Genomic DNA, 26,351 nt, shown 5'->3' with positions numbered 1-26,351 from the left:
CTGGAGCCTCAAAGTGATTTTGGGCCGAACTTCCGAACTGGCTCCCTTGCGGCGACTCATCAAGGACACGATGCATATCTGTGCTGGTTATCGCAGGATCGAGCGACGATGAGGCTGCTTGCTTTTGCCCAGGTGCCGATACTTCCCGCCGATGATGTCGGGGAGCCATATGCTTGTCCGAGTCGAGATGCCTTTGCTTGAGGCGCGCCAGACTCCTTCCCGCATGACGCACCGGATCTACCCTGTTCTGCACGCGCTCCAGCAGCCAGAGACTTCGAGGCGGCCTTGGCATGTCGGTGTACACGATAAATTCCCAAGTTTACCCCGAAGCGGGACGCCCCCATGCATGTGGGCCTGGAAGATGGAGAAGGAGTCCTATTCCCGACCAATGCAAACGATTTCTACGAATCCCGTCGGGAGAGAACCGGGCGTCCCACACCGTCCAGTTGTTCGTTGGGATGCATATCGGCTACGCCTGTGGGTTAGCGGACCAGACCTAACCGCCGCTTAAGCTATGAAGGTCGCGCTTTTCAGCGTCACCGGGTTCACGCTTGCTTTTAGACTCTGACGCGTTCATTGCGAAATCCTCGGCGTAGCTCTTCGACATTTCAATAGAAGAGAAGGACCTTATGGCAGCATGAGTGCAAATCCGGAGATAAACCTCCCGAGAGACTCTGAGCTCGGAGAGTGCGCAGATTCAAAAAGCCAAGCGGGAATAAGCATATTGCCGGATATGCGCAGGCCTTCCGCAGAGGAACCGAGGGATCGAAATTCCACAGCGGAACCAGATAACGACCCGGAGACAGACTCCCACTATGGAAAACAAAGCACCAGTAGCGAGTTCATACCGCAAGAGAACGTGCAGGGCTCTGAAATCGTTTGGCGTTATCTCACATTCGACACCGAACTCCCACACGCGACCACGATATATCCGACTCAAACCGACCAAGAAGCGCCACCTGAACCTCCGAACCTCGTCAAATACACAAATCCTTTCGACTGGTCAGAGACAAGAAAGAGATTCACGATATGTGTCTCATGCATCATCACCGCTCTCACAGCGTTCTCGGCTGGCGCTTACAGCCCCGGTGTTGAGCAGATGACGCAGGAATGGGGCGTCAGCAGTGTTGCAGCGCTGGTCGGGATCACGACCTTCACGACAGGATTCGCTATCGCGCCGATGGTTCTTGCCCCGTTTTCTGAGATCAACGGTCGCCGGCCAGTCTTCCTCGCTTCAGGCATTTTGTTCGTCATCTGCCAGCTGTGCTCTGGCCTCACGCAGTCATATGCTGGAATGCTCGTCGCGCGCTTCTTCTTGGGCGTGGGCGGATCTACCTTCTCCACTATGGTTGGTGGCGTGGTCTCAGACATCTACCATGCTGAGGATCGGAACACACCCATGGCCCTATTTTCAGGTGCTGCTCTCTTTGGTACTTCATGGGGGCCTCTAGTATGTGGCTTCATTGCGCAAAACACGACTTGGAGATGGATATTCTACGTACAAGCCATCTCATGCGGAGCGGTGGTGGTGCTGATCTGTGTCGTATTCAAGGAGACCCGCGGCTCAGTTCTCCTATCCAGGAAAGCTAAAGCCTTGAACAAGTGGTACGAGGCACGCGAGAAGTCTGGCTACTATGGCTTTAATGTCCACAAGACCGAAAAGCCCGGATCGATGGAGGCTTTACGTTTGAGGTGGAAGGTGCGATCCGATGAAGAACGAGCTTCACTCGGCAAGATGATAGGCGTTTCTCTCTACCGCCCATTTCATCTTCTCTTCACCGAACCTGTCGTGTTCTGGTTCTCCCTCTGGGTAGCCTTCTCCTGGGCCGTACTCTACCTCACATTGGCAGCAATTCCGCTAGTGTTTCAGAGCAACCACGGCTTCTCGCTACAACAAGCCAACGCAGTCTTCGCATCGATGGGTATAGCCAGCATCCTGTCGACCATATTATCCATCTACCAAGAGAAGATTGCGAAGAAGAGCGGGAAGTTGACCGGCACACCAGAAGGTCGCCTTTACTTCGCTTGTATAGAAAGCGCTTGCATGCCCATCGGCCTCTTCATGTTCGGATGGACAAGCTTCCCCGAGATACATTGGGTTGTACCCGCAATTGCAATCGGTATCGCTACCGTTGGCATCTTTAGCATCTACCTGGCGACCTTCAATTTCCTCGCAGACACGTATCATCGCTATGCGAGTTCGGCACTGGCGGCGCAGTCTTTCTGCCGGAATATGCTTGGTAAGTCATCTCCATCTCATCACGACTGGATGCATACTGATATCATCTTAGGTGGCATATTCCCACTCATCACGACCCAAATGTATAATAAGCTTGGGTATGGTCCTGCGAGCAGTCTGCTCGGTGGGATTGGTGCGTTGTTGACCATTGTGCCGTGGATTCTGGTGTTCTACGGACCTAGGATTAGAGCAAGGAGTAAGTTCGCAAGTGAGATTATGGATGTCACCTCTTGAGAGGCAAGATCGTGTTTGATAGATATATCGCATAGCAATTCATTGTCCAAAAAACGGAGAAATTCAAACGTGATTGCTGTCGCCAGATGCAAGTAAGCCTTGGTAGCCGAATCGGGTTAGTCAGGCCAGGTGTTGCATCATCGCAGCTGTGACCCAGCAAACTGCAACACTTGCACAGCCTCACAAGTCAGCCCTGCCAGCTGCCAGTATCCACAGGAAGATGCGCACGCACACCTCACCTTCTTCAGAATCCATAGAGATGCATGCGCCTTTCCTTCCGGTCTCCACCACAACCTTAAGTGGCGACTAATGGAACTTACCATAACAGTGAGATTTAGTGCTACTTCATCTCACTGATGACCATGGACGATCTTCTTCCATCCTACGAAAGCGTAATGCGACGCGATCCTTGGGTGCTAATCGCTCCCTATTTACCTTCGCAGGACCTCTGCTCGGCAGCTTTGGTCAACCGGCAATGGCACCAGACCTTCACACCGAACCTTTGGGGTAGCCCGGCATCGCACTTTGGGGTCCAGAATGATACAGTATACGGTGTGTTACTATGCCACAAAAGCGGTGGTGTATACTGATGTCCAACAGTGGCGCTCACACGGTTCAAGCGTACATTACCTTACGCCCGAGCAGCTGTACGAGAGCTCACACATACTCTACGTTTCCCACCCGCTCATGCAGAGCTGTATGATGGACCGCACGCAGAATGGCTTCGAGACTGTTTGGAACACCTACCTCGTCTGCAGTGCCTAATTGTGGACGGCCTGCCCTTCTTCGATCACGCATGTCTTCTGAGCCTGCGACACTCAAGCCTGCAATGGAGGTTGACTCGCCCCAACACATATCCGGTGTTCAGCCTACGCCTACTAGATGCCTCCAGCTGTACAAATGCTACATCGATGGGCCTTGCAGAAGCTTTACCGCACTTTCCAGATCTTGTCTCGCTGGATCTATCAAAGACTGCAGCCGCGAGAGACAAGGCGGTTCTTTCGACCTTCAAGTACCTCCGAAATCTGCGCGTGCTGAATCTTCGTGGAATCGGCATCAGGGATGAGGAGTTCTCAGTAGTTGCGCATGCAATTAGCAGCCGCGTCAGAAGCCTTGATATCAGCAACAACCTTTTGACGGACACTAGCGTGCGACTCCTTCTTGAACTGTGCTTGAAAGAGAGGGTTGTTGTGACGCATTCTTCTCGTGGACCACTGGCGCCTGTCGAGAACGCGAACCCAACCGATGGACCAGAGACCTTTGAGTCTGAAAACCTCGTTGGCCATCTTCGCAAGAAGCTTACGGGCGGTTTCATCGGCAGCCTAAGTATTGAGGAGTCGAGCGATGTCGGAGTCTCGCACTTGTATCTCTCCAGTAACGCAATAACTGTTGAAGGTATATCGGCTTTGCTGCGATCACGACGCTTGCAAGTCCTAGATGTGGGTATACTACCCGCTGTAGTGACGCATCCTTCTAACCCCACGCTCGAAACACCGAATGATGACTTGGAACTACCTAGCGTATCAAAGCTTACTCCAGTACTTGCAGAGTATGCTTCATCTAGACTGCGATACTTGCGGATCAACTACGAGTTGGTGACAGAAGACGCCCCTTTTGAAACGCCCAATTCGCCGCGCGCGGAACTCACTGGGGATCTTGCTATCTACAAACCTTCAAATGCGCATGAGCTCGAAGCTGTAGAGCCACCGACACCCGAACTCGACTCAATCCCAATAGCTGTACACGAGGTTACAGGGGACTCATCATATCCGGTTGAGCTTCCCGGCTCACCTGTAACGCCTCAACTCGCTGAAAACGACAGGCCGGAATCAGAATTTGCCGATGGTGAAAGGCGAGACGCCAAAAGCGTTCCTAAAATATGCATTACTCCGCAATCACTACAAATTAACCGAGATCCTGCCTGCGCTCCGGAAGTCATACCTGTGGACTCGCCATTGAGCCCTCTTAGCCCACTGGGAAACGGAATCTACCAGCCTCACGCAGCTACAAACAGACATGATTCTGGAGGACGCCTTTCATCATCTACGCCGACCTACGGCAGCAGTACACTGGATCAGCCGATCACCAAGACTACGACAAGGTCACGAGGCAATTCGTTCTACTACATCGAGGACAGAAAGGTCCGACTAGACTTTCGCCAAGCAAGTGAACCTCGACTACATCCTGGGATGCTTCCTAAGCTTCACACTCTTGTTCTGACGGATGTGCCGACCATGACCAGCGATAGGAAGATTGTTCATCGGATTATACAGTTTATCAAGGATGCAGCCGAGGAGGCTTCAATCGCCAAGCAACGGGCCAGGCACACTTATGTGCTACCGCCAGGACGTAGGCGTGCCATAGCGGAAGAAGAGTACGCACGAGACCAATTTGCCCTTCGGAGAGTAGTACTTGAAATGGCGGCCCCACAGTCAGCGCCTAAGAAAATCTCTACCAGTTGGCGGGCTTATCCAACAAAGTCAACTACCGAAGATGCGGACTCTGAAGCATTTTGGGAGGCAGCAACGCATGACTTCTCCTTCTTCGACGATGAAGAGTGCGGACAGCCTGGTCGTGAGCCAGGCCGCACTCTGCCCTTGGCAGCTATGAGCGGATTGGAGCTTGCACCTAGCAATCATGTCTCACCAGTGGACACAAGTGAGAATGTTCATGATACAATTCCGCTCATCGATGTGGTGGGTGAGATTGGCAAGTTTCGGCGAGAAAGGAAGGCCGCATACAACAATTCAGTGGAGATGGGCAAGGCTGAACCCGATGTAGAGGGGTACTGGCCTGGGGATATTACGGTTCTGAGGAAGCCGGTGAGTTCAGAAGCTGGGGAACTCGACTGTTACGGCAACCGGTATGAATTGGGTTGGTTCTACCGTTGAACGCGATAGCGTGGCGCAGCACTAGCACGGGATAACGCTTTTACATTCCGAAGTCACTCAATAGGCTGATCGGCTATCATGGCTCATGTCTGAGTGTATTAGAGACTGTTTACCAGCCTTGTTGGAAGTATACAGTCCTTCAGGGTGGATAACCAATTACCGACAAGCTTACTCACCGGTTTGGTGACCGGTTCCAAGGGTTGCAGTGGGCTGACCCCGCGCACAATGACATCCACATCGACACACATCTGCCCACTTGTGCAACTGCTCTCGAGTCCTTATTTATTAATGCAGTTCATGGGTGCCAGAGCACCGCCCGCCACGACGTGACCGCAGACTTTACCCCGGTCTGGATGCACCGCCACGCAAAGGCTTCCTACGCTCATCTGAAGCACTCTGTTCCACCGATACTGGCTATCGAGCAGCGCCGAAGTACTTTCAGAAACGCTCAACATTCTTATCCGGTCTCTTACGGCTGCTTCGTACATCAGATATTATCATGGGCCAGTCGTGGAGCGGTCAGCGAACGATCCAAGCAGCTTATGAGCGACGTGGAAAGGTAGTCGCCTTGAAGTCGAGACAGTCAAAATCTAACAAAAGTTACAACAGAGGCCATAGTTCCTCTTCTGACGCAGACTCAACCGGACAACATCGGTATAGCCAGGCAGTTTCCAACGGCGTGACAGCCAAACCTGGACGCGGAGACCGCAGGTCGGCCTCTTCACATGAATCGCATCCTACCCGAGTAATACCCATAGGCAAAGCCAAGAAAGAGCGTACATCAACATTTGACAAGCATCGAACGAAGAAAGAAGCTCCACACAAGCCAAAGTCCAGCAAAAGAGCCGAAGGCGGTAGGACAAGGCACAAGTCGCTCAATCGAGTAGACAGCCATCACCACCAAAACGATTCACATCAACCCAAGAAAGAAAAGAAAGACTGTACAGTGTGCACAAATACGCTCTCACTGCACCACTTCCCCGACCGGCCGCCTACCAAGAACTGCAAGCACGACGTCGACGTATGCCGAAAGTGTCTTCGCACATGGATCGCATCTGAGTCCAGCGCAAAACTGTGGAACGACATAACATGCCCTGTGTGCAAAACACAACTGCGTACAGCAGACATAAGAGACTTTGCGCCGAAAGATATTTTTAAACGGTACGATCCCCTTTCCCTACTCCCTTTTCACACCCCGCACATGCCCATCCAACCAAACACATCACTAACAACACAACCAGCTACGCCGCCCTCTCCTCCCGCGCCAAGCAAGAAGCCCGTCTCGGCTTCCACTGGTGCCCCCTCAAAGGCTGCAAAGCAGGCCAAGTCCACTCACCCAACACCCCCAAATTCCGGTGCAACACCTGCGAAAAGACGTCTTGTGTCGTCCACAACGTAGCCTGGCATAAAGGAGAGACGTGCACAGAGTACGACTACAGAACAAATGGGAAACTGAAGAAGGAAGAGGAGGAAGCGAGTAGGAAGGTGGTGGAGAAAACGACAAAGGCGTGTCCGGGGTGTAAGAGGCCGATTGAGAAGAACAAGGGGTGTGATCATATGGAATGTACGTATATATTTCTCGTGCCAGGAGAAGAGGTAGGATCTTCGTTAAATGTGACGTTAAGGCTGATCGATATGATAGGTGCGAAATGCCATGTCCACTTTTGCTGGAAGTGTTTGAAGCCGTATTATGCGTCCAGCACACTTGCGCGGAACACGGGAAGCCACTGTGTTTGTCATGGAGGACTTAATGAGGGCTGAATTGCTATACGCGGCGGAAGCTGGAAAGACAGTATTTGCGAAGCCGACAACAGGGAAAGAAAAACTATTACACTCAATTCGCAACGTTTTACACAGTCAACTTCATCAGCAGTGCTGGTACCCCGGCACGCGCCATATACGCAGCAGTCACCCCCACAACCGATGTCAAGACCATGTACTTGAACCAACCACCCTTCTTCCCTTTCTTTATCTCTTGCGTCTCCATCCAGTGCCACCCCTCAGCACTCTCATCAATCGTCCTCGTCGGCGCATAATCCAGTTTAGGCGCCACCGACAACGATTCGATGAGCCCCGCTTTCTGAGATGGCACAATGTACTTGTGCAAATACCCAGCAAAGAAGTAATTAAAGCGTGACTGGTAGCTGTTCATACGCGTGAGCTTGCCGCTGGTCTCGACGTATTCTTTTGCTCGTGCGTGGCGACCGGCTTGGTATTCGGCGAACAAGGCGGCGAGATCGGGGGTGGAGATGCGACGAGTGGGGTTGGAGGCGAATTCGCGGTGCAGGATGTTGCAGAGGTGGACGGCGGACTCGACGGCTATGTTGGCGCCCATGCCGAGGTCGGCTGTCATCTGGCATTGCGTTAGTGATGCGCTTTGATGATGATGGGTTTGAGGGTGTGTACTTTGTGTGCTGAATCTCCTACGAGAACTATACGCCCGGCATGCCATTTACTCAGGACGCCTTCTTCGACATAGAGAAGACCGTGTCGCTCGTTTGTCTTCCATACATCGCCCAGTGTGATGTTTTTTGTCATAGGAAGATCGGCGAATCTCTCCGCCACCGCCTCAATCTCTGCCTCAGTAGCTTTACCTTTCTGCTCTGCCTTTTGAAATTCGTCTTTGAAGGTGATACCCCACATAGCCCTCCCCATCTGCGAAAAGAGAAGCATGGTAACGTCTTGGCCGAGAATCATATTCGTATTGGAGGTGCCTAGTTGAGCATTGTCCGGTAGCGTGCTGACGCCGAACAAACCTCTGTATTCGCCGAACGACATTACTTCTTTGTCGGTTTCGGGTATGCTGCCTGGTTCGAACTTGTCGGCGTGGTCCCACATGAGTTTCCGGACGTGACTGTGTACACCGTCTGCGCCGATGACCATGTCTCCTTCTTCGGTAGAGCCATCGGCTAGGTGAACACGTACACCCGTATCGGTTTGCTCGATACGTTCAAGGCGCCTCCCGGTGTGAACTTTGGACTTGTCAGGTAGTCCCTCGTATAGGTGCGACACGCAAGTTTGGCGATCGAACAGGATACTCGGTATTTTGAAGCTTTCGTGGAGTCAGCGCGTGATGCACACATTTCACACATATCTCGAGAGTATGGGAACATACAGTTTGCTCACAGCCTGCATAGTATCATCGCGACAGATCAAACTCCCGTCTGGCCATCGTTTGTAAGAGGCATCGACGGGCGACGTGGTTTTGGTGATTCTATCGAGAATACCAAATTGGTCGAAGATGCGTGCGACAGCCGGCCAGATAATCAGTGCTGCGCCTTTTAGTGAAACAATCTTGTCGTGCTTTTCGAGGACGACATGTTCGATATTGGCTAGTTGTAGAGCGTGTGAGAGCGACAAGCCGACAATACCGGCCCCAATAACAATGACCCGAAATGGCTTTGGGGATGTGAAATCTTCGTCTGCCATAATGAATTCTCCGATGCTGATGCAAGGGTTGCGGTGGGGAACACTGGGTCTTAGGTGCGAGGCCTAGAGCAAGGGATGGTCGTGACTCGAATCACTGCCGGCTTTACTATTGTTCTTGGATGACGCCTGTTGGGCCATTTAATTTAGCCTGCTACTGTATGAGCCGTGTTGTATTGATCTAAATGGTTATGATTTGCAAGTATCGGGTGGTGCCACAAGGGAGGCTTCCAATGTTGGTGCCTTATCTCAGTTTCGATGATGCTGACACGAGCGCCTCGGGCGTCTTCTTACTTTGTAGACAAGTCATATCGTAGGGCTTGCGCAATGTATTCCATGTCTTGAATGCAGTACAGTCAGATCAGTCGGAGTTGATCCAGGCGCTGTCTATCTGGTGGTGTGGAAGTGAGGATCTTGTTTGTACAGCGTCGCGCCTACATAGTCGATATGGAGACAGCCTTACGCGAGAGATGCGCGATGAGCATCGATCTTGCTGCAGTGGAAAAAAACCATATACCCCGTTCAAACGACGGTTGCAAAAGATTTGTACTCCTTTCCGATAATGGTACGATGCGCATTGTGAGTAGACGTGGAAAGATCGGCAAAAGAATACTCCGGAACTTGTTGTCAACATCGTAGCCAGGGTGGTTTAGTGGATTGGTAGCACTGCTGACACCTTTAGGTGATGAAGTTGCCGAACAAGGCCGCAATGACTGTGTCCATGCAGGAACCAGCTCGCTTGTGACGTCGAAAACCTGGGGTAGTGGGATCTGCAGCCCTGGCCCGACACAAGATGTCGTGTGGAACTCACATGTTCCCGGCTACGCGACTCATGAAATGAGGTTGAATGCGAACCTAATCTAGTAATGTATGTGAATCGGCTCACATTTCCTTGTGCGAAAGGCGGCTCAGTAAACCTTCGAAATGGCTGAGTGGAATGGGAGGAACTCCGGTAGCACGTGAGGGCAAATCGGACTCGGGAAACACCTGTTGTGATAGTCACTAAGGTCGGCAGAGACGACTGGATTGCCGAGCTTGGTAGTGACGGATCGGCCTTAACACGACGCGGTAGGGTGCAGTGAACGGGAGCTGCGACGAACTGCCTAGGTAGCCCACATGTTGCTTGGCACACTAGCTGCATTAGTCGACCCCAGCTCGCACCTTCAAGCAGGCGCATCACGGTATCGCGCCTGTCTCGCAACCAACGCCCCTCCGCCCATCGCCCACCGCTGGCTCCCGAATCGATGAACGCAGTGCACTCGATTTGCCGGGTGAATACGCGCTTGCCGTAGCTTGCACCTGACAGGACCGGCGCCGGCGCGTCATTTCGCGATCGCCCAACCTCACCCTTGCGGGTCTCTGGACACATCCGCACTTTCTACATGGCGCCTGTTCTTGACACACCACTACCACGCGTGAGAAGCACACGACCGCCCCGGCGACACATATCTGACTCAGCGCCAGCCAGCAAGCGGCGCAAGTACGTTCCAGGCGGACCAGGAGGCGGGGGACGATACGTGGATGACGAGGGGCTGGAGACGCCCGTAGGAGGAACTGGACCTGGAGGATACGCGTATACTGGTCCCCGTGGCCGTGTAGGACGCATCAACGCCGAGCGGCAGGGCCTGCCCATATCAGCGCCTTCACCCTCATACACCAGACCCCGACGCGAAAGGCCGCCAGCTGGACCGCGTTCCAGTTCGGCCGCCGCAGTCGCCGCCGCCGTGGCTCAAAACGATGGATACAAGCCGCGCGAGGAGCGGAGCTGGGATGAATTTCATCCGGAACTGGACATCGACGCCGAGTTCCCCGTCTTCAGCGCAGACCAGATAGATGGCATCAGCCCTGCAGACAGCGCCCCGGGGACTCCGCTCAATGGCTCATCGACGGGCCAATATGCCGTCGACAGCGGTCTCTCCGCGGTTCTTGACGGCCTACGGACGCAACAAGCAGAGGATGTCGCGCAAGAGCAGGAGGACGCAAGCTTAGCCGTCAACGGCTCAGGCGCCTTCGTCACACCAAAGCGACGCCCAGGTCGACCGCCTCGCAACCGAGACTCTATGCTAGCTGGGCTCGGATCGCCGCCTCGACCACGAGTCAACCCCCTTCCGACTATGAATCCAAGGGAGAAGCTCAATCTACCCAAGCCATCAGTGCGCCAAGTCGACCCGTTCAAGGAACACGAAGAAAGCGAGGGCGTCAAGGTCAACTATGTCGACAAGACCATGGCGAACATCGGATACCAAGAGAGCGAGATCTTCACAAGGCCATCGGAAAACAGCCTCATTAGGCTACCAGAAGGCTCCATCGAAGAAGATCTGGATCTTACTCTGCAGACAGAGGCCGAAGGTACTGCAGGCGCAGTTGCTGTAGGTCGCGTCGAGTACGACATGGATGAGCAAGACGACCGATGGTTGGAAGCACTCAACGTGCAGCGAAAAGAAGAGGGTGTCGAAGGTATCAAGCCTGCGATATTCGAAGTAACCATCACCCAGATCGAGAAGGAGTGGCACGCGCTGGAAAAGCGTAAGTTTTGTGGTGCTAAAACGAAGCGAACGCAACGACTAACATGTGAAAGGCATACCCAAACCCAACCCGAAGCCACCTCAGACACATCGACCACGCTCGAGCAGTGCAGCTGCTGTCAACGGAGAGCCTGCTGGCCAAGGCGAAGAGCAAGATACAAAGTGCGCCATCTGCGACGACGGCGACTGCGAGAACACAAATGCAATAGTATTCTGCGATGGTTGCGACTTAGCCGTCCACCAGGAGTGTTATGGCGTGCCTTTCATCCCAGAGGGACAATGGCTGTGCAGACGGTGTCAACTAGTCGGGCGCGGCACCCCTGTCAGCGAGCTTCCGGTATGACCTGTCGCTCCCTGCTTCACCAAATGCATGCTGACACTCACAGGGTTGCATATTCTGTCCGAATATAGACGGTGCATTCAAACAGACAACGACAATGAAGTGGGCACATCTGCTGTGCGCCATGTGGATACCAGAGGTATCACTGGGCAATGCGACATTTCAAGAGCCAGTGCAAGACGTTGAGAAAGTACCCAAGACCAGGTGGAAACTAGTAAGTGATCAAGATTCCTCATTGGTCGAGTAGCGCACTAATTGCTTTGCAGTCTTGCTATATCTGCAAGCAGAAGATGGGCGCCTGTATACAATGCGGCCACAAGTCCTGTTTCGAAGCTTTCCACGTCACATGTGCACGGAGGGCTAGACTATGCCTGCGCATGAAGTCTTCGCAATCGTCGAACCCGCAGGATACGACTGTGCTCAAGGCCTATTGCGATCGACACACTCCGTCCGACTGGAAGCGTGAGTTTGATGTGGAGAGTGCAATCGCAGATACGAAGGCCTTCTACCGCCACACCATGCGTCACATTCGCTGGCCGGACAGCCAAGCCTACGCGCTTTCTATTGGATCTTCGCACGCGATGCCTTCCATCGAAGGACCGGATGACGACACCCCTGGATCCAACAAGCGAAAACGTGGACAATCTACCAAGTCTTGGAGACTGCCATCTGGAGCTCCGGTTGTGCCCCAGGCTGTCTACCACAACGTTGAAAACACGCTGATCAAGTTTAATGTACGTAAGCGTAAGGAATTCGTGCAAGAAGCCTGCAAGTACTGGACGCTTAAGCGCGAGGCACGACGAGGTGCGGCCCTTCTCAAGCGTCTTCAGCTCCAAATGGAGGCCTTCTCTTCTATGGAGATCACTCGCCGCAACTTTGCAGGCATGGGAGCAGCTGGCAGACCCCGACTCCAACGACGCATTGAGTTTGCAGAACGTCTTGAAGATGACATGGAGCAAATCCGTGTCCTCTGCGAGATGGTCAAACAGCGAGAAGCTGAGAAGCTCAAGGACGTCTTGATACTGCAGCAGATCGTCGATTGCATCTACTTCCCGATACCTCAGCTACTGCAGCCTATCCTGGTCCGAGCACAAACGTAAGTAATTCACCTCTAGATCTTGAATCCCTACTAACTTTGCATTAGACTCGATAGTAGAGGCTACTTCAACGACGGATTCAACAAGCTTCAGACCAAGCTCGATGAGAAATACTACACTTCGGTGCAGACATTCAACGACGATGTGGCCGCGGTCTTGAGTGCTGAGCTTGGATCTGCCGCTGTCCCCAACGTTGGCGATGCTGAAGATCAGCTGAACAGGAGTGCGCACAGCAGTCTGAGCTCTGAGCAGAAGGAATTGAAGAAGGTCGTTAAGCGAATCACCAAAAGCCTACAACCTTACTTTGAGGACGCGATCCGCAAGGAGTCTGAGCTGGCTGGTCGGCCTTACGAAAAACTACCGGACCTGGAGACACTCCTCAACCAGAAGCTGCAACGCAGGCCGAGCGTCCTGTCTCACGACGAGACTGTGCGACAAACGACGGAAAGCGACCCGACAACTGTTGAGGAAGCTCAGGAAATTGCAGTCGATGGGGAAGAAGCTGCTGTGCTCACTCAGAAACCAGAGGAGATGCAGCTTGCGCCCACACCGGACGAGAACGCCGCAGACGCACATCACACACACCATGCACATGACGAGGCGGCAGACGAGGCGGCCATTGCCATTCAACTTGGCCAAGATGCTCTTCGCGTGTCCAGCAACCAGCCCGAGAACGCAGTGGTGGAAGCCCGTGTGGAGACCAATGGCCGACCCGAGCCCCTCACGCCCCCAAGATCCGAGAAGAACTTACTCAACCCTCTGGGCAATGGCGGTGTTCCCTGGTACTTTGAGCACTTCGATGTACATGGCACAACCGTATACGAAGAACGGTACACCGGTCGTGAGGTACTCCGAGACATGAGCGAGGAGCTTAGCGAGCTAGACGACGACGAACTCGACGGCCTGGCCGACTCTGATCCAGTTCGGCCCACAGACACGCCCGAGTCGAATGTCGCCGCAATCAAGAAAGCGGTGGCACGCAAGAGGCAGAAGAGATCGAGGGGATGGTAGATGATTGGGTTCACGTTTCTTTTATCCTCTTCTTTGGCATGTGCTCCCTGAGCCATGTCTTGTATTATCATTGGCATTTGCAGCATACCTACCTTGATGGGTAGATGAGGTGCTACTGGCGCAAGGCGTTCACATTCGGAGTTGGAACATGATACCGCACTTCGATGGATTGTTTCGGCAGAGCATTCTGGCAGGAGTAATTGGAGGAAGGCTGGTCGACTCTGCATGGCGTCTAGCGGGGTTCGGTCAACGAAGCGCCCATTGCGATTGGATTGATTATGAATATACTTGGTGGTAATGCGCATCATCGATTCTCACTTGACCCAATGTTTCACTCCGTTCGTGAAGGTCCTCTGCGGGCGGGGAGAGCAGAGCCTCACTCGTAAAGAAACGGCGGTGCACTAGTAATATTGACGCACGTTGACGTTGACGGCTTAGACAGGGCGACCAGGGCGCTGCTCTTGCCCCTAGCAGTTGCCTCACTCGAGCCTGCGCAGCTGCCGTCAGGACAGTCCTTACAGTCCTTTGACAGAACGAACATCGCATTTAGCTACATATAGCATCTGGCCTCCGCTCACCATCACCTTTTCCACTTTTACTCCACTCACTTGCAGCGCAGCTGTCCTTAGCGCGACGCTTACTAAGTAGGGACGCGGCTACCGTCGATCAGCCCTGCCAAAAAACTGCCCAAACTCGCAGCTTCAGCAAACACCTCTCCTCAACCAACCAACTACCAACTCCCCCGACCCACCACAACATCATCACCATGGAGTACGAAAACGAACAGCGCGGCTACGATGGTTTGTCTCCCGCCCTGTGTGATGCCAGCGCCCTTACTGACTGGTTTGCAGACGAGCCTCGCAGCTATGAACGCGACCGCAGCAGGTCTCCGCGTGGTGACCGTCGCGACGATGGTGCGCGCGCCCGCAGCGCCTCACCTGGCGGTCGCGACAGCCGGTACGTATCTGCTTGCTTGCTCATCTAGATGGAACTGTCGCTAACGAATGCCCAGTGGCCCGCCGCCAGAGCGCAGGGACGATGACGATGAGAGCCGCAACTCAGGCTCCAACCTCTTCGTCACCGGCATCCATCCTACTCTCAGCGAGGAGGAGGTCACTCGTCTCTTCGAGAAGTATGGCGAGGTAGAGCAGTGTAACATCATGCGCGATCCTCACACTAAGGAGTCTCGCGGCTTTGGCTTCGTCAAGATGGTCACCTCCGAGCAGGCTGACGCAGCAAAGGAGGGTCTACAAGGAGAGGTTCACCAGGGCCGGACACTCAGCATTGAGAAGGCTCGCCGTGCGCGTCCTCGTACTCCCACCCCGGGCAAGTACTACGGACCGCCCAAGCGTGGTAAGTCTGCTCGCTGTCTGCAGCGTACATGCCGTGCTAATTACATTGCAGAGTTCGGTGGACGTGGCGGCCGGGGCGGCGGCCCTCGCTACAACGATCGCTACACTGATGACCGCCGCGGCGGTTACGGCCGACGCGACGACTACGGTTCCCGCAGCTCAAGATACGACGATCGCGGCTACGGTGGCGGCCGTCGCGACGACTACGGTCCTCGTGGCGTCGACCGCTATGCTTCTGACCGCAGCTACGGTGGCAGGGACGGCGGCCGCGATGGAGGACGCGATGGCGGACGCGATGACCGCCGGGGTGGTGGAGGTGGCTATTACGACAGGCCCCCGCCCCCAGCTGCTGGCGCCTACGACGCCCCTCCTCCGCGCGAGGCGTACGGCGGTGGAGGACGCTCGTACGAGGGTGATTACGATCGCTCATACCGCTAGCTCTCAGCTGACACAGGCAGAACCCAAGCGGTACTAAGTTAGGGTTCGTATGGCTTCCTCGGTTTGTCGCCTCTCTCAGCACTTCATTCCTGTAATCCCATGGCTACTTCACTGGGTTCAGTTTAATACGGCTTTCACACGCACACAAAGGAAATGTGGTCGACAAAAGTTCTTCGATAAGGTTCGCAGCAAGGTGGGATCATACCATGATCTGGCGTCTTGCAGCTCGACATCGTCTTAGCCCTTCGTCGGCTCGGTATTTCCTTGGAGAAACGGTTCAGCACTTCGGTAAATGCTTTCGGGGCAACGTCTATAGCCCTTGGGAGCACCAGTCATCTTGATCGACACCAAATTGTACTTCTATCTACTGCCTCACGATGCAACCTGGACGTCCAGTAACCCGTCCACACCACCTTCCGCATGACCAGCACTGTCTAAATACTCTTCCTATCATCCACCATGACCGCATCCATGTCAACGCAGCCCCGACCCAGTAACATTAATGGGCTTGCCCGGCTCGACCCCCGACCATCACAGCATCTCGCAATGTAAACTCGCTCCGATACGTAACGGATGCTTGAGATGTATCCACACAGCATTCCAGTTGCGTGTCGGTGTCGCGCAACTCGAACAGCATAGTTGGGCAGCTTGCCTGAGGTCCAAAGTCGACGCCAGAGCCCGTGATGATAGCTTGCAGACGCGTCGCGATTGCTCCATGCAAACGAGGCGGTGTGTGCAAGTCTATGCTCCGGGGGTAAGGTACATTCGAAGGTGCGTGCCCTCCAATCTCGTTTGTGTTACTTCCTTTTTCGTCAATCGTGCTTTCCTCACCATGCCACTCACAAGCTGAGTCGGAGTCATGCAAACGTCGACTGCAAAACAAGGTAAACTGGTGAACGCGACACTTACTTGATCTTGGCGACAGTAGGGCGGAATGTTGGCATCGTCACCAACTTGTAGATGTGTGTGCTGCAATGAGCACACGGTGCAAGGCGTTGCGCAACGGCTACGCCGCAACATCACACTTCATGCTCCCGCGACCAAAGAGATTCAGTCATCTCTGTCGCACACATGTTGTTACCATTAGAGGACTCTGAGGCGTCTACAGTCGCTTGATTAATCAAATAGCCAACGTCAAACCTAATGCGCGGCTAATTCTACCCAGCCCCTGCAATATTTGCAGTTTCCGTAGAGCCATGTAGAATGCCAATCATGCCAAGTTCACCTTTGACCACCTGGGCATGCAGATGCCAAAGTGAGATACACTTCGACGCTTGTGCCTGGCTAAAGAATTAAGCTGTTCTTGGAGATCCACGGCAGCCGTGGAGCCGCGGGGTGCCCCGACTGAAAGGCCGATGCAGGGTTGGATGCAGCCTGCAGCAGGTAGCGGGCCGTCTCTGGCTTCTAGCACGACCGAACCTCAGCCCAAAGTCATCCGTCGCCATCGCTGCGGCGTCCGTAGCGGGCCACAGGTGCAACGCCTGTGTCTTGTGCATTGTGACTTGGGTGTAGTGTCAAAGTCCATGGTCTTGTATATGTGGTCTTTTCGCGATGCCTCGCCTCTGTACTCATACGCGCTCCGGTGGCCTATGTCATTCATTCGTCGTTCCACGTTCGTCACTGCGGAGCTTTCCTTCGACCAACCCCAGCTGCCGCGCGGCGACTCCACCAGCACCGTGAGCTTGACAAGTCCGATCCCAAGTATGCCCGGCTAACAATGCGACAGTATAAGACCATCCGGACCTCACGCTGACCTTGGCGATCTACGCCTTTCGCCCCCTGCCAGTCGTTCGCTTTCAACTCACGCAGGATGACCCGACGAAACGTCATTCCAGTCCTCGCGCTAATCCTCACACTATTCGTAGTCGCATTCTTCTATTCTGGCATAGACTCCAGCCAGGCATGGCGGGTTCTACCACAACATATCGGTCTAGGAGACCACATTGGCAGTGACGAGCGGCCACCTCTGAGTACCGGTACCGTCGAGCCCTCGAAAGATGCGACCAAAGACCCAGATTATGCGAACTGGAACCCGACCCCCATATTCAAGCCAGGCTCGCCAATGCCTGCAGAACACAACTATACCTCGACACTGGTGATTGCCAAGACGAAGCATGAGAGTGTTGACTGGATCCTAGACAAGATGCCGGAGCAGCAGACAGCCGTCTACGTAGCCGACGACCCCTCCGCACCGCTACATCCACCCAAGAACAAAGGCCACGAGGTCATGATATATCTCTCATGGATAATTGACAACTACGACAGCCTCCCCGACGTCGCTATCTTCATGCACGCGCACCAGTTGTCCTGGCACAACGACGAGATCCTCGGCAACAACGCGCATCTGCTTATAAGCCGACTCAACCGAGCCCGTGTTTGGAGAGAAGGCTTCGTGAACATGAGGTGCAGCTGGCATCCCGGCTGTCCCGATTGGATGCACCCGGCAGCAACCGAGCTGGACCCCCAGAAGCAGGAAGAGGTCCTCCTAGCCAAGTCGTGGAGCGAGCTCTTCCCCCTCGACGAAGTACCCACCGTCCTCGCACAACCTTGCTGCGCACAATTCGCCCTCTCACGAGAACGCATACAAGCAAAGCCCTACGCGCAATACGTCTGGTACAGAGACTGGCTATTCAACACACGTCTGGAGGACCGTCTCAGCGGACGCATCTGGGAGTACGTATGGCAATTCGTCTTCACGGGCCAGAACGTCGTCTGCCCCAAGGAACACATCTGTTTCTGCGACCAATATGGCTCCTGTTTTGGCGGCGAAGAGCAATACGCGAATTTCATTGCCCTCAAGAACGAACTCGGGGACCGGGAAAGGGATCTTAGGGAGTGGGAGGAGAAGCGAAAGGCGATAGAAGAAGCAACGCGAGACAACGATCAGACTAAGTTGCAAGATCTGGAAATACCCGAGGTAGGGAAAGACGCTGAGTTTAGGCGAGAGATCGATCGGCTGAGACCCATTGTCGATCGCTTGAAACATGATGCTGAAGTGAGGGGACAGGATCCGAGGATGAGGGCTGAGGAGTTGGGGAGAGAGTGGCATGAGGGAGACGGTTTTTAGATATTCTTCTTGATACCCTGGGTTTCTAGCCGGCGTATCGTGTCGTGCTGTATGGCGTTGATTTTCTATGGTCTTAGAAGGGCGTTTTAACATGCTATCTAGGGGTGGGATACTGTTGTAAGAAGGTGAAGAATACACTATATGCTACGTTCACATCACGCTTAAATTCTTTAATGTTACCATTCCGTCACGCAAAGAAATTAGGTTACCTCTCTCCTTTCATGTTCAAGTGCGCGTGTTGCGGAGGCTGGCTTATCTAATCGCCTCAAGCCAAGTCACATGCGCGCGCGTCATCGTGCAAACAAAGCAAACTCATCCCCATCCCGAGTTGATTTGGCCCGCTGGCCGGCCCGCTTGTCGTTCTCACACGACAGCAATCAGGTGTGTCTGCTGATCTGATTCCTACCATCTCGCGTCGAACCAAACCACGATCCTAATCTCCGCACCTCGATGCCAGCTTACGTCGCCGAGACGGATCAAACTGCACTCCACCCTCTCCTCTTGTCGGGTCAAAATATGCTTTGCCCTCTCCATCGAATCGCAAATGCTGCCCTCTTGCGCCCAAACCAAAACATGTCGCTGCTTCGGTGTCAAACCAAACCTCGTGGGCGCTTGCATACAAAAGAGATTCGGTGTCGCGCTCGCCCTGTAGACGTATCGAGTCGTTTTCCACTCGCAGTCCAAGTTGCATGAACTCAGTTGCTGTCTCCATCTCAACATTTGACCCAAAAACTTACCATCTGTGCATTGACAGCTCATACGACCGATCCCTCCCAGCCCTGTTTGGCTCCTACCGTCTGGCCCGTCTGATCTCGGGGGATACGAACCACGATGCGGGCAAACGTCGACGCGCCATACTACCAGATGCGCCCCGGCCAGTTCGTCACCACGCCCAACAGTACAAACGGTGCACCGCCCCCATTCGTGTCCGACGACGATGAATATGACTTGTCTGCTCCCGCTCCCCTCGCATCGCCGCCCCAACACCATCTCAACCCACACCTGTACGCCGAACACACTGCCCGTCAGACGTCAGACGATCACACACTGGAGGAGAACCATAACCTCGTTGAGTTGCTGGAGGCTGCGACAGCTGCAGGTCAGGTGACACATGCTATGGATACTGGAGATACAGGAACGGTGACTCTCCCACTACAGGATAGAGGCAAGAGAAGAAGACGTACTAGCTCCCCGGCCGAAGACGCATCGCATCATGCGGATAGGCCTGCCAACTCTAAGCGATGTAGAATTGGCGGATCTACCGATCCTCGGCTTCAGGACCATGGCCATAATATGCATGGTGACTCTGTCGACGACCGTGTGCCGCCTTCCAGTGAGTCTCTATTGAACGATGCCCGTGCCGCAGGCGTACACTCTGCCGCCGCTCTCTTCCGCCGCTCCTCCGAAAGAACGTCTCGCAAGTACACACGACCGCCAATGTCGAAGCTGTTCATGTCCCTCCAGCTAAGCCCAGAGAACTTCCTTCAACTACAAGCTTTAGCAAAAGGCTACATGCTCGACACATCACATCCTGAGCGGCAGAGCTGCGTTGGAAACCGTGGTAAAGGTGATACCGACATGGTCAAGTTGCGGCTCTTCAACTGCGTCCGGGACTTCTTGAACGAAGGCGTTGGCGAGCAGTTCTTTGGCGAAGATGTGGAGAAGCCGGGCGAGAAGGACGCGATTGAAGCTGCACGCGCACTAGGAGAAGACAAAACTCCTGATGCTGGGGAAAGACTGACATGGCCAAAGGACGGGAACAAGATTATTAGCCTCGTTACTCCGTTGATGCGACGAATGGTCACGAACGAGCGGCAGCGACAGTATGCGATCGAGACTAGGAAGGGTGGCGCGAAGAAGAAAGACAAAGAAGGTAGTACCGAAGCTGTGCTCCAGCAAGGCGATGACGATGCAGGGCGTGGAGTCGAGCAGCATCCACAGCCGGTCTTCGATCACAGTTTGGAACAACATCCCACGCCGTCACAGCAGACAGCTCCATCGACACGACTCACAACCGTGACGCCGCAGCTTTCCTCCCGAGGCAAGGATGAAAAGTCGGATTCCAGAGAAGCGGTAGAGTCCAACGCAACCACACAGCCGAGTTTGAAGGTAGGGTCGATTCCTTCATGCTCTTAGTATGATTGACGCTGCTAACCCATCAAACAGTTACCCACGGCCAGCCCTACCGAACCCAATCTCTCGCACATCAACATCTTCCTCGTTCTTGCCTCATCGAGCGGCAGACCTGGCATCAAGCTCGACGAGAAGCGCATCACAGCCGAACCACAAACACACCTGGCATGGTATGACTACAACGACTTCATGAGAGACGTCATCCTCCTCCTCAAAGCCGCCAAGGACAGATACCCCGAACTCAGCGTTAGTGTCGGATTTCGAGACGTTGAACCCGGCATAGACAATCTTCGTGGGCTCGCTGCTGCCGCAAACGCACTGCAGACAGAGCATGCTTTCCACGGAACATCGTCTCCATTCAACGGTCTCCCTCAATCATCCGAAGATGATAACGCTTCTATCCTTCCCACACCCACTTCGGCAGTGAGCACTCACCCCGTCTTCCCTGTCGACAGTCATGCGGAAACCAAGTCTCTTCCCCGTTACGCTATCAAGTCTGTTGGTCCGCAGGGATGGCGTGATATTCGCAATGCGGATGATTGGTATAGTGTGCTGAGGGAAAAGGCGTTTGCTGTTTGGGCTGATGGCGTGTGTAATGTGCTTGTCGAGCTTGTGGACTTTGCTGGGGTGGTGGGGTAGATTGGGATGTGGAACTGGGTGTTGTGGAGTATGTATTCTATAGGGATATGTGTTACCTGTTTCTATTGCTATGGAATACCATACATGATTTGATAACCACCTTCTTCCTAGCACTTCACTCAGTAGCTGCGGGCATCACGTACTTGGGCCTAGGCCCTCGATCATGGCTCCTCTTCCCACCCTTCTTACCCGGCTCAAGCACATCCTCCACCCACTCCTCCCGAACAACAGGACACTTCGGACACCATCTATGACCACATTGTCCAACCGCACGTCTAGCTTCACACTGGTAGGCCCGATCAGGATTGTGTGCCGTTCGCTTGATCACCATGCCATTGTTGCATTGACAGCATTCGTAGCTCACACTAAAGCACTTCTGGACATGCATAGGGGCAGTCTTCTTGTATGGACGTACAACATCTGGTTTGACAGCGGGCTTCTTGGCCTTTCCCCACTTGCGGCGCGGGTCTGCGGCGCTGTAGCCTTTTCGGAGGGGGTAGCTGTTATCAGCTTGTTCGGAATGGATGTGACGGCGATGATTGAAGTGGTTGAGGTTGGATGGAAGTATGCCTCCGCGAACTCCGTTACGGGGAGACTGAGTGGGGTGAAGGTCTTGCTTGGGTGCGGTGGGGTGTGGAAGAGGATCTTCGTTTCTTCCAGGCTTGCCGGATGGCTCCTGTATAAGATGCTCGTGCTCATACACAGGCTTCAGCTTGCTACGTAGCTTACGCGTGCTGGCATTGGTAGATGCTTTTGGCTTCTCTCGATGGGAAGATTGTTGCTTGGACAGAGCCATCACAATTGAAGCAAATGGGTTATGATGGTGGAAAGTCTTGGTGAGCGCGCCGACGGGCTTTTCTTATAGACGGTGAGTGACGGGAGATGATATGGGCCTGATGATGATAGTCAGAAGAACGAGATATATATGAGCGTGATGGAGATCTTGTGATAAAGATGAAAGCATGACTTTGTTTGTTTGAGCTTATGAGACAGTTTAGGTGGTGTCTGGTGGTTGTGACGGTGTTCTATGATCTTCGCATGCTTGAAGCAGTGGTCTTTGGGTTGCATGGAAGGAAGTGGTAGTAGCGACAAGTTGAGTACTGTCTTCTGGAAACAAGACATATGAATCATAGTCGAGTCTCGTCTGTGTCGAAAAGCGTATTCTCTTGACTGCTGCGTATATGGCATATCGCGTTGCATCGCTCCACGCTCGCTCTCCAGAAGGTCTACCGGTGTCTGCCAGCCGGATCAGCTTGTGTGCAGGTTAGTCAAAGGGCACTTTTGCCAGCCCTCAGTTGTCTGACTACCGGGAGAAACCGCAAGAGTGATGACAGACCCTAATACCTCACTTCCACGCACGTCCATTCCATCTCATGTCCCCCCGTGCCCAAAACTGCGATAAGGTGTGTATCCCATACCAGGCGACGTGCGCTGTCCGTGATAGGCAGGCGGGTGCGCCAAGCCATGGATTGTAGCGAACGTCGTTCGCCCAATTTTACCCCTCCTTGTCAGGCACACAATAAGCTTTCGGAAGATGGTAGCGCGCGCACCTGCACCCTTTTCAACGTCTGTGGTTACGTCAAGCGTGCCCCGGTGTTCTGGACTGCGGAGCGCGAGATGTGGGGACATGGCCTGAGGTTTGACGTTGGGCATGGCGGCGTGGTTCTGTTAATGACTCTGGTCTGCGCATGCATCCACCTGAGCTACAATCCGATCTCGAGCGCACCGATACTACCCGCGGTCATAGCACATATGACGTCGGTCCTCCTCCGGTCTACTCCTCCTCTCGTCGCTCTCGACCGCTGGTGTCTTTTCAGAACGTCGGCACTGCACTGTGATCTCGTTCATGTTCGTCAATCCTCGCGGTGAAATCGCCGGGGGGTTAGTACTATACGAGACACCCGTACCATGCCAGCCGGTACCAATCAGTTCCTTACATGGATATTCAACGGCCTCTACAGTGTCGCTGACATGACACCGATCTTGGCAGGGTGCCACGAACCGTAGAAACTGGATGCTCATGATCCCATGGAAGCTCCTACAATGCTCGAGTGATCGGCGGGAGAAGTCTCTATCTGAGGTACCAAGGCTACTCGTTCGGGGGTGACATCTGCCGTATAGCACCTCTGCGACTTCAGCTCTTCATGACTTGTCACGCGCGAACCTGCGTAGCAGGGAACTAGAGTGGCCGTTGAAGGCATTTGGAGAGAGCGAGTGTCGGTGCGCGCGGTATTGCTACACATGTCCTCCTCCTCCGTCTATCTAGCCGTACGCTCATTGACGACATTGTGCGCGATTCTCACCTCTCTCTACAATGCGAATGGCGACAATCTCCCTGTCCGTTCCAAACGAGAAGTGCCGTGCCTCTCGGAGGTTTACGCGGGAGACAAGTGCCGAAATCTGGAATTGATTGCAATGGTGTAGCACTGTGGCTAGGTCTTCAACATCAACGCGGGGATTTCTCAAAGTCATAGCCGTTATTGGTCACACGCAGAGGTCTTTAATCAACGGATAAAGCATATCCACACCAGACACCATCGATGCCATGGAGCAGGGTTGACAACAAGATACCAAGACTCGAAGCTATTAACAATCCTTCAGCTTAAGATCGTGGGCGGTCCTTCGCGCACCTTTCAGCAAGAACACACCTACAAGAACCATACAAGGATACACGAAAATGAAGTGGTACCAGATTGCCGCTCTCGCAGTGCCTGCTCAGGCCGCACTACGCTTCGGATGCTCAACCTTGAGCATCCAACGGCTTGACCCGCTCGTTGAGCCAGGCAAACTTCCTTCAGCTCATGTTCATCAAATTGTTGGTGGCAATGCTTTCAATGCCACTATGCAGGAAGACCCATCTACCTTGGCTACCTGCACAACGTGCACGTTCTCAGAGGACTTCAGGTTTGGTAGCCTGTTCACGTCTTCCAACTGAAGCTGATAGATATAGCAATTACTGGACCGCCGCGATGTTCTTCAAACACACCAACGGCTCGTATAAGCGAGTGCCTATCATGCAGAACAGCGCTTTGCCGAACGGTATCAACGGTGGCATGAGTGAGTTCTAACCTACTAGACGCAAGTGAGACACACACTGACTGGGTATCTACCTCTTCGCAGCCATCTACTACACACAGCAAGACTTCAACGGGAATGGTAACCAGAAGATTACTGCTTTTCCCAAGGTCAGTCATACTGCGGCACATGTAACACACTACTAACCCACTCAGGGCTTCCGAATGACTGTAGGTTCGCCTACAACCAACACGGTAGAAGACGCGAAGAAACACCCAGGTCTTCGCTTCGTGTGTCTGCAAGACAAGAACACCCGCTTCCCCGAGAGCCCAGACTTCCCACCCAAGGCCTGCAAAGGTGGCATCATGACTGTGCACCACTTCCCCTCGTAAGTGTCTGCCTCGTGAACAATTAAGTGAGAGGGTACTGACATAAACATCAACATCCAGTTGCTGGGACGGCAAGAACGTCGACTCGCCCAACCACCAAGATCATATGTACAACACAGCCAAGGAGGCATTCGCGGTTGCCGGCACATGTCCGTCTTCGCACCCAGTGCGCATGCCACAGGTTGCCTATGAGACACTCTGGGATACTACTCAGTTCAGCAGCATGTGGCCCAAGGATGGCTCCAATCCCTTCTTCCTCTCTTACAACGACAACAAGGGCTATGGTACCCATGCGGACTACCTCTTTGGCTGGAAAGACGACAGTCTACAGAAGGCGATGGACAACAACTGCATGTTCCAAGCTTGCGAGAATGGAAGACCTTTGAAGGTATGTGATGCAGTGTGGGTTCATGAAGCATGTTGTGGCTGCTAACGAGGAGTTGTAGAGTCAGAATGTTCAGGCCATGAACCAATGCCAAGTTAAGAGCGCTATCAAGGAGAATATCGATGGCTGTACGTTGTTCTTCCAATCGTGCTGTGATGTTCTCATACTAACAATCATTTTTAGGGCTTGACCGTATGCCCGGTATGGCGATGTAGATGAGCGGTAAGGAGAAGCACGAGTCAAGGCTCGTACTTTCGGCGATACCAAATTGTGATCTACTTCATCTGCGGACTTCGTATCTACACAAATTCAGTCGTTTCTGAGTCGCGTTTTTCCGTCACTTTTGCCATATCCTCGGAGATGTTTTGTCTCTAGAGACGGTGTTGATGAAGACTGTCCCGCGTCGCAGTCTAGACTCTTCGGCAAGCGAACCCGCAAGCCATCATGTATGCTTTTTCTCCCATCCAGACTCTCAAACGCCACATTTCAGCCCATCCAGACATACATACCATGCAGTGCTCGCCTCCTCCATCGTGAACCTCAGATATAGACACAGCTTACGCACTAGATCATGCGCGCGACACCGTGCAGCTCGATGCATAGCTCAGCGGTTTCACCACCAGGATGGTGCTCCGATGCAGCCCGACCTTTGCGCTGGCTCCACCGCGATGCCATGTGCCAGGAACCCGCAATTGTCAGACAGCGGCGGGCCGTGCGTCCACGGAAACCACGTTGCGGCCACGTGGTGAGCATGCATTTTCATGCAGGCGCTCGGACGTTGGATGAAAGGTTCTGTCGTGCTGCCGCTTTGGGGAGCATGTGGGGTTGGGCAGGCGATTGCGCATGTGAGGATGTGGTTGGAAGGCGTATGGGTTGGTGGGCAATGGGGGACGGGGTTGAAGCTTGGGGGTTGCTTTGGCTACTGGTGGGTGGGCAAACCTTATCGGCGACGCATCTGCAAGATCAGTGTGACGTGCATTTCCTCACATGCGCTCGCCAAATGTCAAATGCGGTGGTCGAGATTAACTGGAATGGAAAGGGGGCGGCACTCTGTGCCTTGACGTTTAGCTGCTCATTGCCAGACTGCAGCGCCCTCCGATGCCCAAACGCCTGGGCGAGCTGATGAACTAGTGCGAGGGATCAGCTGCAGTCACTTCAAAGAAGCCGACG

At 53.7% G+C, this 26,351-nt stretch overlaps 9 protein-coding genes across 9 annotated transcripts; 7 read left to right on the top strand and 2 right to left on the bottom strand.

The window, feature by feature from the left end:
• Positions 1-637: 637 nt before the first annotated feature.
• On the top strand, positions 638-2,473 carry J4E86_007370 (uncharacterized protein; the record flags this gene model as incomplete). Its single annotated transcript, XM_051447890.1, has 2 exons — positions 638-2,240; positions 2,292-2,473. 2 exons carry the CDS (start codon positions 638-640, stop codon positions 2,471-2,473), a joined length of 1,785 nt encoding a protein of 594 aa, XP_051300828.1.
• Positions 2,474-3,384: 911 nt separating this feature from the next.
• Positions 3,385-5,364, top strand: J4E86_007369 (uncharacterized protein; the record flags this gene model as incomplete). Its single annotated transcript, XM_051447889.1, has 1 exon — positions 3,385-5,364. The coding sequence occupies one exon, from the start codon at positions 3,385-3,387 to the stop codon at positions 5,362-5,364; it is 1,980 nt and encodes a 659-aa protein (XP_051300827.1).
• A 1,849-nt stretch (positions 5,365-7,213) lies between these two features.
• J4E86_007368 (uncharacterized protein) lies at positions 7,214-8,793 on the bottom strand (the record flags this gene model as incomplete). Its single annotated transcript, XM_051447888.1, has 3 exons — positions 7,214-7,717; positions 7,792-8,401; positions 8,480-8,793. 3 exons carry the CDS (start codon positions 8,791-8,793, stop codon positions 7,214-7,216), a joined length of 1,428 nt encoding a protein of 475 aa, XP_051300826.1.
• A 1,379-nt stretch (positions 8,794-10,172) lies between these two features.
• On the top strand, positions 10,173-13,763 carry J4E86_007367 (uncharacterized protein; the record flags this gene model as incomplete). The annotated part of the gene is made up of 5 exons (XM_051447887.1): positions 10,173-11,316; positions 11,369-11,652; positions 11,702-11,869; positions 11,922-12,751; positions 12,800-13,763. 5 exons carry the CDS (start codon positions 10,173-10,175, stop codon positions 13,761-13,763), a joined length of 3,390 nt encoding a protein of 1,129 aa, XP_051300825.1.
• Positions 13,764-14,529: 766 nt separating this feature from the next.
• J4E86_007366 (uncharacterized protein) lies at positions 14,530-15,553 on the top strand (the record flags this gene model as incomplete). Its single annotated transcript, XM_051447886.1, has 4 exons — positions 14,530-14,563; positions 14,615-14,720; positions 14,776-15,116; positions 15,168-15,553. The coding sequence occupies 4 exons, from the start codon at positions 14,530-14,532 to the stop codon at positions 15,551-15,553; spliced, it is 867 nt and encodes a 288-aa protein (XP_051300824.1).
• Positions 15,554-17,363: 1,810 nt separating this feature from the next.
• Positions 17,364-18,620, top strand: J4E86_007365 (uncharacterized protein; the record flags this gene model as incomplete). The annotated part of the gene is made up of 1 exon (XM_051447885.1): positions 17,364-18,620. One exon carries the CDS (start codon positions 17,364-17,366, stop codon positions 18,618-18,620), a length of 1,257 nt encoding a protein of 418 aa, XP_051300823.1.
• Positions 18,621-19,451: 831 nt separating this feature from the next.
• Positions 19,452-21,392, top strand: J4E86_007364 (uncharacterized protein; the record flags this gene model as incomplete). Its single annotated transcript, XM_051447884.1, has 2 exons — positions 19,452-20,729; positions 20,787-21,392. The coding sequence occupies 2 exons, from the start codon at positions 19,452-19,454 to the stop codon at positions 21,390-21,392; spliced, it is 1,884 nt and encodes a 627-aa protein (XP_051300822.1).
• A 299-nt stretch (positions 21,393-21,691) lies between these two features.
• J4E86_007363 (uncharacterized protein) lies at positions 21,692-22,188 on the bottom strand (the record flags this gene model as incomplete). The annotated part of the gene is made up of 2 exons (XM_051447883.1): positions 21,692-21,757; positions 21,808-22,188. The coding sequence occupies 2 exons, from the start codon at positions 22,186-22,188 to the stop codon at positions 21,692-21,694; spliced, it is 447 nt and encodes a 148-aa protein (XP_051300821.1).
• A 1,881-nt stretch (positions 22,189-24,069) lies between these two features.
• J4E86_007362 (uncharacterized protein) lies at positions 24,070-25,396 on the top strand (the record flags this gene model as incomplete). The annotated part of the gene is made up of 7 exons (XM_051447882.1): positions 24,070-24,296; positions 24,343-24,449; positions 24,513-24,577; positions 24,623-24,795; positions 24,857-25,184; positions 25,243-25,309; positions 25,365-25,396. The coding sequence occupies 7 exons, from the start codon at positions 24,070-24,072 to the stop codon at positions 25,394-25,396; spliced, it is 999 nt and encodes a 332-aa protein (XP_051300820.1).
• Between the last annotated feature and the right edge of the window lie 955 nt (positions 25,397-26,351).

This window comes from Alternaria arbusti (assembly GCF_024043155.1).
Source record: "Alternaria arbusti strain BMP 1465 chromosome Unknown scaffold_10, whole genome shotgun sequence".
Taxonomy (NCBI): Eukaryota; Fungi; Ascomycota; class Dothideomycetes; order Pleosporales; family Pleosporaceae; genus Alternaria; species Alternaria arbusti.
The sequence above is the reverse complement of the archived record's forward strand: the minus strand, read 5'-3'. Positions and strand labels throughout refer to the sequence as shown.